Source organism: Eublepharis macularius, chromosome 17 (genome assembly GCF_028583425.1).
Source record: "Eublepharis macularius isolate TG4126 chromosome 17, MPM_Emac_v1.0, whole genome shotgun sequence".
NCBI classification, from domain to species: domain Eukaryota; kingdom Metazoa; phylum Chordata; class Lepidosauria; order Squamata; family Eublepharidae; genus Eublepharis; species Eublepharis macularius.
Window position 1 is genome coordinate 19,973,249 of NC_072806.1, and position 14,278 is coordinate 19,987,526.

General features: G+C 46.7%; 1 protein-coding gene across 1 annotated transcript in view; it reads right to left on the reverse strand.

Annotated features, from left to right (window-relative positions):
* The window catches only part of TMEM132E (transmembrane protein 132E), a 190,017-nt gene that overhangs the window by 42,516 nt on the left and 133,223 nt on the right, over positions 1-14,278 (reverse strand). Inside the window, exons 2-3 of the mRNA XM_055001429.1 lie at positions 2,640-3,546; positions 1,408-1,548 (exon numbers count right to left, since the gene is read on the reverse strand). Of these exons, the coding sequence (XP_054857404.1) occupies positions 1,408-1,548; positions 2,640-3,546 (1,048 nt within the window). The remainder of the gene's footprint in view (positions 1-1,407; positions 1,549-2,639; positions 3,547-14,278) is intronic.

Sequence of the window (14,278 nt, forward strand, 5' to 3'; positions counted from 1 at the left end):
TTAAAATCTGTTTGTTTTTAGAAAAACATATAAACCGCTTATCATTTATACTGCATTGTGCTTGTTGTTCTGAAGCCTGGCACATTGCACTGCTGTAATGTCACAAAACGTTTGTGAATATTCCAGCTGTCCAGGGAGTAAAATCTGTCAAGAATGTTTGCAATCCAGTTTCTGTGAGAGACGGAACTGTTGTCAGTTTGGCTGGAATTTAATCCTTCCCCTGTTGGATGCCCCACCATTACCTTCCGCCCCCTTCAATAGGTAGTTAGATGCAAGACATCTGGCCAAAGGACAATCCTTCCTGGATGTCCAAGAAGATCCACCATAGGTATGTCCTCTCTTAAGCACTTCCAGACACCACATTCACTGGACAAGGAGCCCTTACAAAGAGGAGGTGGGCTGCAGAATGAAAGGACAGCCCAGCTGGATCAAAATCAAGCGCCCACCTCACCCAATATCCTTTTTACCCACAGAGGGAAGACAGATCTGCTTACAAGCATGGTATGAAGGCAACAGCCCTCCTCTGTTAATGCTCTCATTTCACCAACAGGTATTTAATGGACTGGGATGGGGGAAGTCCATTGATTGGGTAGCCAGGCCAAGCCTGGAAACCACAGGAGGATGGGCTCAGGGACATGGGGGCTGGAACAACACCAGTGGTTTTGCTAGGGTCTCCGTCCTAAAGCTACCCATTGTCACTTCCGGGTTGTACCCAGAAGTGACATAACCATGCAGAGGCCTACAACATCTTAATTTTTCTCCCACCGCAGCTTGGAGCAGCAGCAAGCAACAGAGAAAATCAATGGTAAGCCGATCCATTGAGCTATCTTGGCTACGAGCCATTGATGGACTGCTCGTCCATGAATTTGTTTAAACTCCTTTAAAGCCATCCAAAATTAGCAGCCTTGCATACATTATGTGGCAGTGAGTTTGACAAGTTATTTATGCGCTATGTGGAAAGATACTTCTTCTTGAAACGACTGTCCACCCATGTAATTGGGTGGCACAGAAGACTACGACGATGGGAGAGGGAGGAAAAAGTTATTTGTATTCACTTCCTCCACAGGGTGCATAAACCCACATCACATCTTTCCCAAAAGAAGCAATAAATAATGAAGCACACTTCTGGCCATCACAGTTTCAAAGATTTGCTCAAAAGTACTTAGGGCCAAGCTAGAAGTGACGAATTACACTTGCCTGGCAAGTGAACAGACTCACATGTATTCCTCCCTGTTTACTTGCACTCCACTTGCACTCCACTCGATCATTACGTGTGGAGTGCTAGTGGAGTGCAAGTGAACAGGGAGGAATACATGTGAGTCTGTTCACTTGCCATTCACGTGTAATTCGTCACTTCTAGCTTGGCCCTTAGTTCACACTTGCAGGAATCTCGGAAGGGAGCCCTACCTGGGCAAGGTGCCTCCGATCCAGGCCACGTCAACCGTTGCCGTGGAGTGTTTGCTGCCAGTTTGCAGCTCCGAATTCACCAGCCACTGGGGGTTTCTAGTTCTCGTGTTGAGCAGGTTGACTCCTTTCTTAGCCTTCACCCTGCCAAGCAGCAAGAAAAAGAGGAAAGGCAACAGCAGTTTCTTAAGGACTTCGAGCTCCGCTCCTCACAGTAGCCCTCTAAGGGGTTTTTGGGCATCCCCGGGTACAGTTCAATGAACTAAATAGTGGTGGGTAATCTCGCACTTTCTGGTAGAGGCTGTGCAAATTAACAGACGTTAACGCAAGGGGAGTCAGCCAGAGATGTAGCAAGTTTGGGAAAGAATATCAGCAGAGCCCCGCTGGATCAGGTCAAAGGTCCTTCCAGATTAACATCCAGTGGCCAGGCAGAGGCCTCCGAAATAAATTTCACTTCTCAATTAACACATAAAAATACTGTTTATTGAGCCATCTGGCAGCACCTCACCAAGCAGTCTTCACCCACCTTATTACCCAAGATCCTTCTCTTAATGGAAGATGCCAAGGAGTGAACCTCAGAATATTTGCAGGTGTTTCATCCCTTTGTTATGGCTCACTATAGGAAGCTGCCCTATACCAAATCAGCTCCGTCTGTCTCAGTGTTTGACTTGCAGAGACCCCCAGAGTCTACACCAAGCAAGGTCTTTCTTTATGCCTGCTACCTGAGGTCCTTAGCTGCAGATGCCACAGTCTGACCTTCTACATATACCATGGTCTCTTCCCCTAGAAGCAGTAGTTCTCCAGGGAGACACTTCCCAGCTCTGTTATCAGGTATCTTCATGCAGAAGACTGCAGGAACATGATGGACCTGTGACCTTGTGCATGCACCACAGTCTCTTCTAGAGGCAGGAGTTCTCCAGGGAGATTCTTCCCAGCTCTGTTATCAAGTATCTTCACGCAGAGGACCACGGGTCTCTGCTAGATCCATCTAGTGCAGCATCCTGTTTCCCACAACAGTCAACAAGATCTCCAAGCTAGCCATGGAACACCAAAGCTTGCAAGAAGATCAATGAACCTATTTGCAAGGCAACTTGAATGGACCCCCAAAATGGCCACGATCCCTCAGAGCTCCCAATGAGAGAGATCCACCCATAGACTGTGAGATCCAAGGTTGTTCTGGACTTTTCATCAACCTGGAAAGTCTCTTTATGATTCCACTGCAAAGGGCAACTTACCTGAGTGTGAAATGCTCCACCGTGGAATTGCCCATCAGGTAAAGGACGATGCTGAGCACCTCTCCCGGCTTGAGAGGCTTCTCGGGAAGGTGGATGAAGATGTTGTCGTCCAGGCGCTGCTCCTGTAAAGGCTGAGTGGGCGGTGGCTGGACCAGCCTCAAGCTGCCGATTCGCAGAAGCGGGTGCTGTGTAGGGCCCTCGGTCCTGGCCCCACCACCGCCCCTTCGTGGCCCCTGCTCACTCCCACAGTCCCCCATCCCATCTGGTGCGTGCAGTGTGTAGTACAGCTCCACCTGCTGGGCATCCCCCGCCAAGTCGAGTCCATCCGATACTTTCCTGCGTCCCAGAGGAACAGCAGAAGGTCCAAACCAGGCCTGAGGCAGCTCCGCTTGAGCAAGGCAAGTGGCCAGGTTGCCCCGCAGGCGGCAGGAGGCCCGGAGCTCACGGGCTTCGCGGAACGCATGCAGCCGCACACAGGGCAGCCGCTCGGTCACATCAAAGTCATCCCAGTCACGCCCGGCCACATAGAACAGCACCTGAGCCGTGGGCTGACTGGAGGGCACCCGCGTGCGGACAATGAAGGCCCGCACTTTCCAGTTAACCGTCAAGCGCTCGGGGATCTCCAAGGTGCTTGACGGCTGCAGAAGTTCTTTGGGCAACGCCAGGCCCAAGCTGAAAGGCCCCAGGGAGACATTCAGGACGGGCAGTTCCTTGGTCTGGAACACGACAAAAGGTTCTGAGCGGGTCAAGCCAGCACTGCTGTTCCCACCAGCCACTGGCCGCATCTCCTTCAGGAAGAAAGCCAGGCGGGTGTTGGAGAGCCGGTAGTTCACTGGCAGGATGGCAGCTGTAGAAGGCAGGGAGGTCTCCGGAGGCTCTGAGCTGGTGGGAGGAATCTTGGCTTGGGCTAGACGAGAAGACAGAGAAAAAGAACGGGGTGAGTCAACCAGGACTGTTCTCGACTTCAGACATCACTCAGCACAAACACTGGCATAGGGCCAAAGCTAGATGATATCGCATCCCAGCGTCCACTGCACCCCCAAAGCAGACTCATGGATGTGGTATCATCTAGCTTGGCCCAAAATACTTCAGAGCATTTCTATCCTACCTTTCTGCCACTTAAAAAATAAAACCGCGTAAAACAACCCAAGACTTGAGGGGGAAGGAAGGGACATTCCTCTGGGAACCAGACTTATCACAGGTCAAGCTGGTGGGAATCTAAGAGCCAAGCTACAAGTGACGCCTGACGCAGGTTGGACACTCGTCAGCTTCCGTCAAGTTTTGATGGGAAATGTACGCGTCCTGGTCTTACAGCTTGGCTCTCCGTTTAATTGAGTTTACAGAAACCCACACACACAGTGGAGGGGAAGGGGGGCCTCCGGAAAGAGCCCAACGCCTGCAATCCCCTCCTGACCGCATGTTCTCCGTCCCATAGACTGCTGCTCTGTAAACTTCAATTAAATGGAGATCTAAGCTGCAAGACCAGGACACTTACATTTCCCATCAAAACTTGAGGGAAGCTGACAAGCGTCCAACCTGTGTCAGGCATCACTTGTAGCTTGGCTCTCAGAGAAGACTTTGGTTTGACTGCTGCTCCCCCGTCCCGCCCAAATTTGGAAGTCTTGCCTGTAGGAGTTGAAAATGGCTGTTTCTCTAAAGTCCTCCCAGAAAGGTTTAAAGAGCAGCCTTTTCTGGAGGCCTTTGAGTTAGATTAATAAGAAATGGGGTGATTGGCATTACTGGAATATTGAATCTTGCAATGTTTTATTCATTTTACAATATTTTATCGATTTCAGCTGTTTCCTAACTGAATTTTTGTTGGACTTTACTGGCCTTTTATTGATTTTGTTTTTATTTCACTGTGTTGTAAATTTCCCTGGGGACTTCCAGTTGAAAGGCGGTATATAAATACACTCATAACTTAAAGATAAGAATAGACAGAATTTAAAACGATAAAAACGGACGCAATAACAATTAGATAAAAAGCAGCCTGTTGAAAATAAGATTTTTTAAAAAGCAATCATAATAGTGCAATAGAGAAAAACAACAGAATATAAAACCGTACCATCTGTGAGTACATCAGCTAAAGATATGACTACCAAAAAACTGAGTTACAAGAATACTGCAAAACAACAGGTCAAGAGAATACTAGTACTCAGGGCTTTTTTTCTGGGAAAAGAGGTGGTGGAACTCAGTGGGTTGCCCTTGGAGAAAATGGACACATGGCTGGTGGCCCCACCCCCTGATCTCCAGACAGAGGGGAGTTTAGATTGCCCTCCACACCGCTGTGCGGACGACAATCTCAACTCCCCTGTGTCTGGAGATCAGGGGGCGGGGCCACCAGCCATGTGTCCATTTTCAAGAGGTTCCTGAACTCTGTTCCACCACATTCCAGCCGAAAAAAAGTCCTGCTAGTACTGCAGAAGTCTTTTTCAGCCTCTGCCACCTGAGAGATACCAGGACTGAACTCTGCAAACAAACCGGGAGATTTGTCCCACCCTCTCATAAGAACTTCTATATATCAAGTCAGATGATCGGTCCATTTAGCCCAATATTTGTCTGTTCAGACTAGCACCAGCTCTCAAGTAGATGTTATTCATCACATTTGCTGCTTGAGAGCCTTGTAACTGGCAGTGCTGGGGACTGAACATGGGTGCACACACAGAATATTGTACCATGAACACCAAGAAACAAACTTAATTTGGACACTTGTCTCTTCCTTCTCTGATGCACAGTGACTCTCCGGGATCTCAAAATCTTTGATAATCACCCATTCGGTGATTTGACTCATGACCTTCTTCATGCAAAGTAGGTGTTCTTCTGGTACTGAGTTCTGTGTCTCCCCCATTACCATTGAATGGGCTAGGTTCTCTCCGTCCTTCCATTTGCCAGCCATAGGCACTTTGCCTTCAGTCCAATCCTGACCCACAACTGATTGTACTTTAATGAAATGGACCAGAATATTCACTGGGCTGGAAGATCCTATGTAGACAAGTAAACAAGATGGAAAGACGCCCAAGCACACCCCCCCCACACACACACACACAGTGAGCTTGGAGCAATCGTGTGTGACTGGGCTGGGGTCACCCGAACAGCTCTCCTAGCTTCAGAGGCAAAGTCGAGAGTTATTAATAAGCAATCACCTTCATTAACCCTCTTAATTGCATGCAGATTGCGTCCCTCAATCAGGCACTCTCTGCATAACGGAGATGCCTTCCCTTTATTTATAGCTAGCAACCAAACGTCTGTCAAGAGGACGGGAAGTGAGGAACGATGCCTCCAAGCAGTTTGTGTTTGAAAAGGGGTCAGAGTGCCTTAATCTTGGGGAGAAGAGTAGAAACGAAAGGGATTGGTTGGCAGAGTTGGACCAAGGCCATCGAGTAGCCTGAGGCAGAAAATCTTAAGAAGAACCTCCTACTGCAGGCTCTGGGGAGGGTATCATAATAAGCTCAATAGGCTACGCTTCAATGATGCCCCCAAATCTGCACTCTTCAGCAACGCAAAACAAAGAACCCAAATAACCCCCTTCAAAATTTAGCCTTTTAAAATTAAAGACAGGTAATTTTCAGCACACAAGCGGCTTGCATCACAAAGGGCCTGGCTTTGTATGTTGTACAGGGGGTGTTCTTTTGTTCATTGTGCTTCTGGAGAGAGGCAAGAAAAACATTTCTTCCCATCTCTAGAAACTGTTTCGTTCACTTTCCAAAGGTTTTCAGGAATCTCAAAGGAGGAAACTTTTTTCATGAGTGAAAACTGTTCCCTGAAAACCCTCTTTAGAACCAGAGCATGAGTCAAGGGAACCACAGAATAATAACAGGTTGTAACTGAGAGAATCTGTGGGTCTCTACTTAGAATGCACCTCTTTGCTCATCCAAAGGAACTGCTGGGACCAACAAAACAGAGCTTGGCTCTTAGGCAGGCCTGGCCAAAAGCTCTGAAGATTCCTTAGGGAAAAGAACAACCTGAGCCCTCGACTTGCAAAAAAAGTGTCAGAAAATAGCAACCACACAGAAATGTCAGTTCTCATTGCTGGCAACAGACTTTCAAAGCTAAGCCCAGGGGCTGGACGCTGGGAGGGGAAGTCTGTTCCTGAATGTCAACGGCTGCTTTTCCAAAGCAAAATACGGGACTTTTTTTCTCTTTTTTAGACAGAGGGAGTTCAGAACACCCAGTGATGGATCTTCGATGGCCACGTCTGTCCATTTGGAAAATGGCTTCTAACAATAAGTGCTGGTTCTATTCAGTCCAGCCTTCTGTGTCTTCCAGCAACTAATACAGAGCAGCACACTACCTCTGCTCATGGAAGTTCCATTCTTCACTATAATGGTGAATCAGAAAAGCCCCGCTGGATCGGATTAAAGGTTTCTGAGCATGGCCAAACCAATGCTTCTGGGAAGCTCACCAGCAGGGCCTCAAGGCAACTGCCCTTCCCTATGGGGTTTGTGCATGCATTGGATACTACTGGTGTCAAACAAATAAACATAACTTCCTTCATGTAGCCTTTATTTGCACAGACATCTCCCTATCTGAGCACCTGCTCGCTTGCATCACTTTTGGTGCCTCTTGAACCCCGTTATGGTACCCACCCATCACCCAATTCTGGAAGTTATCCTGCATTGCATTGTTTATTGGATGTCCCATCTGGTTGATTGCGTTGATGTAGAGTCTCTCTACACAAGACATCTTACATGGGACACTCAAGTGTAGGGAGATGCAGTGTTAGCCGGGAAGCATAGTTTAGAAAGACAGAGCCAGTGGAGATCGCTCCTCAGAGGGTTTGTTAATTTCATTTTGCCTTTGAAAGGGAAGGTGAAATTGACAGAACCTTGGGGAAGGTGAAAATGAAATTAACAAACCCTCTAAACCACCTCTGCAGGCTCTGTCTTTTTAAACTACCCTGGTGTAGAGAGGTGAAATTGACAAAGTCTTCAGGGAGGCAAAGATGAAATTAACAAACTCTCTGATGAGCGATTTCCCCCTGCTGTCTTTTAAAACTATGCTTCTCGGCTAACATTGCATGTCCCTACACTTGAGCATCTCCACGTAAGTTGTCTCGTGTGGAGAGACTCTTAGGCTGTGTAATCTGTGTTGAATCCTAGTGAGAAGGACAGACTATAAATAACATAAACAAATTCTAGTTGCGTATCCTACAGGCAGAAGACTCGAGGCTTTTCCATCATGCCCTGAAAAATGCATTCATCTCTCTCTGTGTCTCTCTCCCCTTCCCTCCCTGCCTGAACATCCAGTCTGCTGAAGAGTTCTATGGAAATCAAAAGCTTACTCATTCTATCTGTGCTATTTTTGGCCAGTCCTGATCAAAACATACATAGCTGCTGTCATTTAGAAGATTTTTCTATCGGCTGATGCAGCTGCCCACATCCTCTGTCCACATTTCATAAATGTATGACGTACTTTCCCAGATACGCCTTCCTTTTTTCTTTGCAAAATTGGCTACCTGTCAATTTCACTGGGTGATTGCTGAGCCTTAGCATTAGGAGAGAAGGAGAAAAAGATCTATCTGCCACCATTCCTAATTGTATCGCTCTCTCCTCCTTTGCAGTTTCGCTTTCTAAACTCTGACCTCTGTAGGAAAGGAAACGTTAGAGCATCTGCTGCCAGGATCTCAAAGAAGAAGCCTTCTGCAAGATGTGGGGTAGAGGATTCTTTTGCAGTTTCCTCCCAGCAAAGAACAAATTGCAAAGTTGTTTCTAAGTAGCTCTGGCAACCTGCTTCACACCTGGCTGGCAAGAATCCCCATACAAACATTAGACAGTGTCAAAGACCACCCACCTGTCCCACCATGCCACAATGGCCAAGTGGAAGAATCTAGGAAGACCACAAGTAGGTCATGAAGGTGTCTTCTCTTCTTCTGCTCTTCTACAGAGGTGTCCCTTACCTATCATGTCTAAATTCTCAGTCACAGCGAATCTCCTTTTAAGCCTAGCTTCACTACATCATTACAGAGCCAGTTTTGCATAGTGGTCAGAGCATTGGACAAGGATATGGGAGAACAAGGTTCATATCTCCACTCCACCATGGAAGCTTGCTGGGTGATCCTGGGCTAATCGCACACATTCAGCCTAACTGACCTCACTGGGTTGTTGTGAGGATAAAATGGAGAACTACGTAAGCCACCTTGGGTCCCCATTGGAGAGAAACGTGGGCTATAAGTGAAGTAAACAAATAAAATCTTGTGGCAGTGAGTTCCACAAGTTCATGCTGTATTGGGTAAAAGAGGATTTTGTTGCAGCTGTTAGGAACTGTTTGTCAGTTTCACTGGGAAGGCCCCAATTTATGTGAAAGGGTGAAAAAATTCTCTCCACGCCTTGCATAAGTTTATAAATATCGATCACTACCACCACTCCTAATTCTTGCTTTTTTTTCTGAACTAAAAAGTCCCATTTTTAAAAATCTTTTCTACATAGGGAAGGCGCTCCAGCCCCCTGATTGTTTGGGGGACTGTTTTCTTCACTTTTCCCCACTCCACCGTACCTTTTTCATCCATCTTTCAGTCTGCATGGAGACATGTCCAGGGAAGCTTTTCCCTTAGGGATTCTCAGAACCTGCAAAGAGCCAAAAGTCCCCAGAAGAAAACCCAGATTGCTGGCATAAAAGGCACATTGGAGCTTTCTCATTTTCCTGCATCTATGCCATGACTATCACATCAACCCACACCTTGCAACTTTAAATGTTAATGTATTGCCTGTTTAGAAATATCACACCCACCCTTCCTGGGGCTGCAGAGGATGGCGCCCATGAAATTTTACAAATAAACTTGGAATTCAGCAAAGCTTCCCCCACTCACAATGAAGCCACAAAAGAAAATCCTGAACGCCAAACTGTGGGTTGGATCCAGTGCAGCGTTCGGCAGAGAGCGACTGTCACACCTCCCTCAAGCCCATGGCAGCCTGAAATGACACCTGCTCTTGTAAGAAAGAAGGCCTCCTAGAAAAGGAGTTTGGGGAACATCTGTATCTGCTGCAGGAGGGGAGAGGCGTGAAACCAAGTGTTACGATCCCCTTTCTTTCTCTCAGTTGGGTTTTGCCTTTAAGTCTTTTCTTCCTGCCCCCTCTGGGTAGATTGCTGCCACCAGGAATTATATTCCAAAATAATTTAAATTTCCCCTTTAATAATGTGCCCAAGTGTCAGGCTCCTTAGTGGAACTATGCGGCCCTGAGGATAGGAATGGGATATGGGAATGACATATATTCTGGGTTTGAAAAAAAACCCTTTTATTTTATTTTAAAGCTCTTAATAATTGATGGTTGTTGTGGGTTTTCCGGGCTGTATTGCCGTGGTCTTGGCATTGTAGTTCCTGACGTTTCGCCAGCAGCTGTGGCTGGCATCTTCAGAGGCGTAGCACCAAAAGACAGAGATCTCTCAGTGTCACAGTGTGGAATCTTTGGCGAAACGTCAGGAACTACAATGCCAAGACCACGGCAATACAGCCCGGAAAACCCACAACAACCATCGTTCTCCGGCCGTGAAAGCCTTCGACAATACTCTTAATAATTATCTGGGTATAAACTTCCCATCCGCCCTGCCAGCTTGACCCCATATTATCATAGTGGTTAAGTGGTTGGGCTGTGAATCAGCACTCTGCTGGTTCTAATCCCACCACTGCCATGAATTCAGCAGGTAGGTAAGTCACTCTTTTCAGCCCCAGCTCCCCGGCTGTATTGTGGGGATATCAATACCACTAATGTTGTTCACCACTCTGAGAGGGGTACTAATCTGTCTAGAAGAGAGGAATATAAGCACAGTTATTATACTGCAAAAGAGAAAAGGTAGATTGTCTAAGATCACCTAGTTAGAAATGCTTTCCAGTTTTTCACCGCTGCAGTTTTGACCCCAAAATCCCCCTTTTCAATTTTGCTGTGACCTTATGCAGATTTGCCTTATGCAAAGCGCACACACGAGGATTTGAACCGGCCAGGGAGAAGGTAATTGCCAGGTCCCAAACCTCCCAAACCTCAGGGAGGACAGAGGGACCTGGCCACCCTATCTGACATGGAGGCAGTCAGTCATACAGGCTCAAGCTGCCATAACTCACAGGTTTGTTGTGAGGATAAAATGGAGGAGAGATGAACAAGGACAGATACTTTGGGTCTCCAATGGGAAGACAGATAGGGTATAAACAAAGTAATCCGACCATATAAAAGGTGAGCCATATTGGCGACGATTCACCTTTTATCCCCACACAGGCGCACTCTCACGCCCCTCCGTGGGGATGAAAGGTGAGTCCTCGGCAACATGGCTTGCCAAGGAGGCCCCAAGCAGACCAGTGCAGGCTGCGGGAAGGCCCAGTGAAACAGCCAAGGATCACAACGGGCCTCCCTGTCGCTTCAGGTAGGGTTGCCAGTCCCTGCTCCCACCATCCACTCTCGCCCTCACTAATCTGGTCGATGGGGAAAGGTAGGGGAATACGTGTCCCAGGCGTGCTCTCTGGTGGCACAATGCGCTCCTGCACGCCACAGTAGGCCAATTTTGGCCCTTTGGGGGGGGCCTAACTCCCAGGCCCTCAGCCACCCAATCCGACCCAAATCAGGGCCAGATCAGGCAGCTGTAAAGCGCAGGAGCGCTCTGCCGCCCTTTCCGCCCCCCCTCTGGGTCCCCAGGCCCTCAGCCACCCGATCTGTCCCAAATCAGACCCATTTGGGGGCCGATTCAGCTCGCTGCAGAGCACAGCCAAATCAGTTTTCTAGAGCCCATTGTATTTTCTCCCACAACGGGCTTTGTTGCTAGTAAATAAATAAACATACACCAGTGCATTCCCAAACACCACTTTATGGATTGCTGCAACGTATCACATTGTATAAAATAGAAATCACTATCAATTTTGTCCAAAACCCACCTAACGTGTATGCAAATATAAAACCAAATTGGCAAAACAGCAACAACCTGAATGCCGAAATGGCTGCCAAGCTTATATTAAAGAGGGAAAAAAGGGGAATGTTAACCTAGCAAGTTCATGACAGAAGCAAAATTCGAACCAACGACTTAATCAGCTCACTTTCTGCTACATCAGCTCCCAGCCACAAAATAAATGCCATATGTCATGTGAGAGAAGAGCTGTCCAGACTAATGTGGCCAAGATCTAGGGTTGCCAACTCCAGGTCGGGGAATTCCTGGATATTTGAGGGTAAGCCTGGAGAGTGTGGAGTTGTGGGGGGGACCTAAGCTGGGTTTAATTCCACGGTGTCCATTTTACAAAGCTGCCATTTCCTTCACGAGAACTGATCTCTGTAGCCTGGAGATCAGTCATAATTCCAGAAGAACTGCGCCTGGTGGTTGGCAACCCTACCAGGATCTGAGATAAGCCAGTGTTACCCTGCTCAAGGAGGCCATAAGGCAGCCTGGTACAACTGGTCCCAGTTAGCCTGGCTGTGTGAAGATGCGATACCAGGCCTACCCAGCCCTAACGAAGTAGCCCAACCAGAACACTACACTGGTGTATGTCATCTCTCTTTTGTTTGAGATCTTTATTCCTGATTAGGGTTTGGTCACAATTTTTTGCATGACAACAATTGAATAGTACTTGTAAAATATTGCATGCAAAAGACCAGGTGAATGTTCAAAGGTTATCAAGGACATTTGACATGATAATTCACATGAGAAGAAGCAGGCAGACAGTGTGATGCAGTGGTTAGAGTTTTGGACTAGAATATAGGCAAGTTGGGTTCAAGTCTCCCCCCAGCATGGAAGCTCCTTGGAGTGTTCCCTCTCTCAATCTTGCCTATGAGTCTCTCTACATGAGACGCTGGGGGCGAGTCCATCAAGGGTCAGGACAGGAGCTGCAATGTTAGCCAGGAAGCATAGTTTTGATGCCTCCGGAGTACGGGACTGTCTCCCCTTCCAGAGCTTTTATCCTGCCGCCCTGGCTGCTTAAAATTTTGTTCCCCTTCTGGAGCAAAGGTGTTGGCGATTGCACAGCAATTAGATATAAGTTTGCAGAGTTGCAGAGTTTGATAATAGCGCAATGGAAATAAGTAGACAGACTTCTGTGATTCTAGCTCTATAAAAATACTTTACTACATAATAGGGTTAAAAAAGGGTACATTCGGTAGGAAAAACAACAAACAGTTTCTGACTACATCTTGATAAGAAGCGGCTGTTGGGATTTTTACAAGTGTCATTCTCTTTGGTCATGAAAGAGTTAATCTGTTTGTGTTTAGTTAGAGACAGCTAGTTAGCATAAGGCCAGTTAGATGTCGAGTTGTTCTTCCCACCAGGTTAAAGGGGAGTTGCACGCTTAATGAATAGATCTAGGATTGATTATTGGCTGACCAGGTTTATTGGGGGGCAATTAACATTCTTTCCTTTACTCAGGACGCCATTGCTCTCCAGTTAGACCGTTATCTGCAGATGTAAGGATGGAGGAACTAAGTTAGCACTTCTTTATTTTATCTCCAATGTAACCTTTATTATTTTTCCCTTTATGCAGTAAACATTTATTTTAGAAGTTGAACACACATGTGTCTGTGATTCTTTATCTGCTGTGCAAATTCTCTACTCTGCAACAACTAAATTTATCCAACAAAAGGCTCCAGAAGGAGAGATGCCAGACGCAGCAGAAGGCTGTGAGAGAATCCATCCCTTCTGGAGCGATCTCCACAGGCTCTGTCATTTAAAACTACACTTCTCGGCTAACACTGCCTCTCCCAACATGTGAAGAATACGTGTAAAAAGTGTTGTGAAGATAGACTCTAAGTCACAAGGTTGTTGGGAGCATAAACTGGGGAAGGGAGGTCCTGTATGGAAGGGCAGGATAAAAGTGCTCTAAATAAGTTTTTTTTTTCCCCAACCCCAAGGAGAATCCAAATATTACATTTTTCCACATCGAAAAAAAATTACTAAGCATGATCATGAAGACAGCAGCCATTCATAGGAACTGGAAAACAGACACACACCAACTCATTCCAACTGAACAGCCACATTTGGGAAGCTCATTTTCACAGTGGAAATAGCCATTTTGTGCATGGCGTATCACATTTACTATACTGACAAGCTAAAACTGTAACACATTCGGGACAAAATGGTATTTGCAATGTCTGTAAGCATCTTTTCGCCTGCTACAGAGCCCAATCTGAAGTTTGATCAAGGTCATGCTGCCAGGGGAGAAGCGAGTCAACCACCCTATCCCTTTTCCACAATAAAAACTGCTCCCTCCCCATGTTGCTGTGAAAAAGAAGGCCATCATATTATGTCATTCCCCTTATCAGCAGCTCAGTTGGGGGGTGGGGGAAGACCTTATTTTGACTGGGGGTGATTCATTCTCCTTCCCCTAAAGTTGCCAGTGGGACTCCCCAAAAGTCTTATAATGCCATTTTGTCAACAGTAATTTTTCAATTTATTTTCTCCCCTCCAGCCCCAGCAGGATGGTCTCAATCCAAATCAGACTCTTTAACAGCTGTTTTTTAATGTTAAAAATACATATCTGAAGATCTCACAACAGATCATCAATGGAAAGTCTAGTTTAAACACTGGAGGAAGTGGGATTGGCTAAGACCAGCCTGCCCAGATGTATTTTTAAATAGCCATCTGGTACCCTGAAGCCAGAGTAGGTAGAAGGAAGGTTCGCATCTCTAAATCTGTTCATTCTTATTGGCGAACTCTTCCAAACCACCCCCAAGCATCCT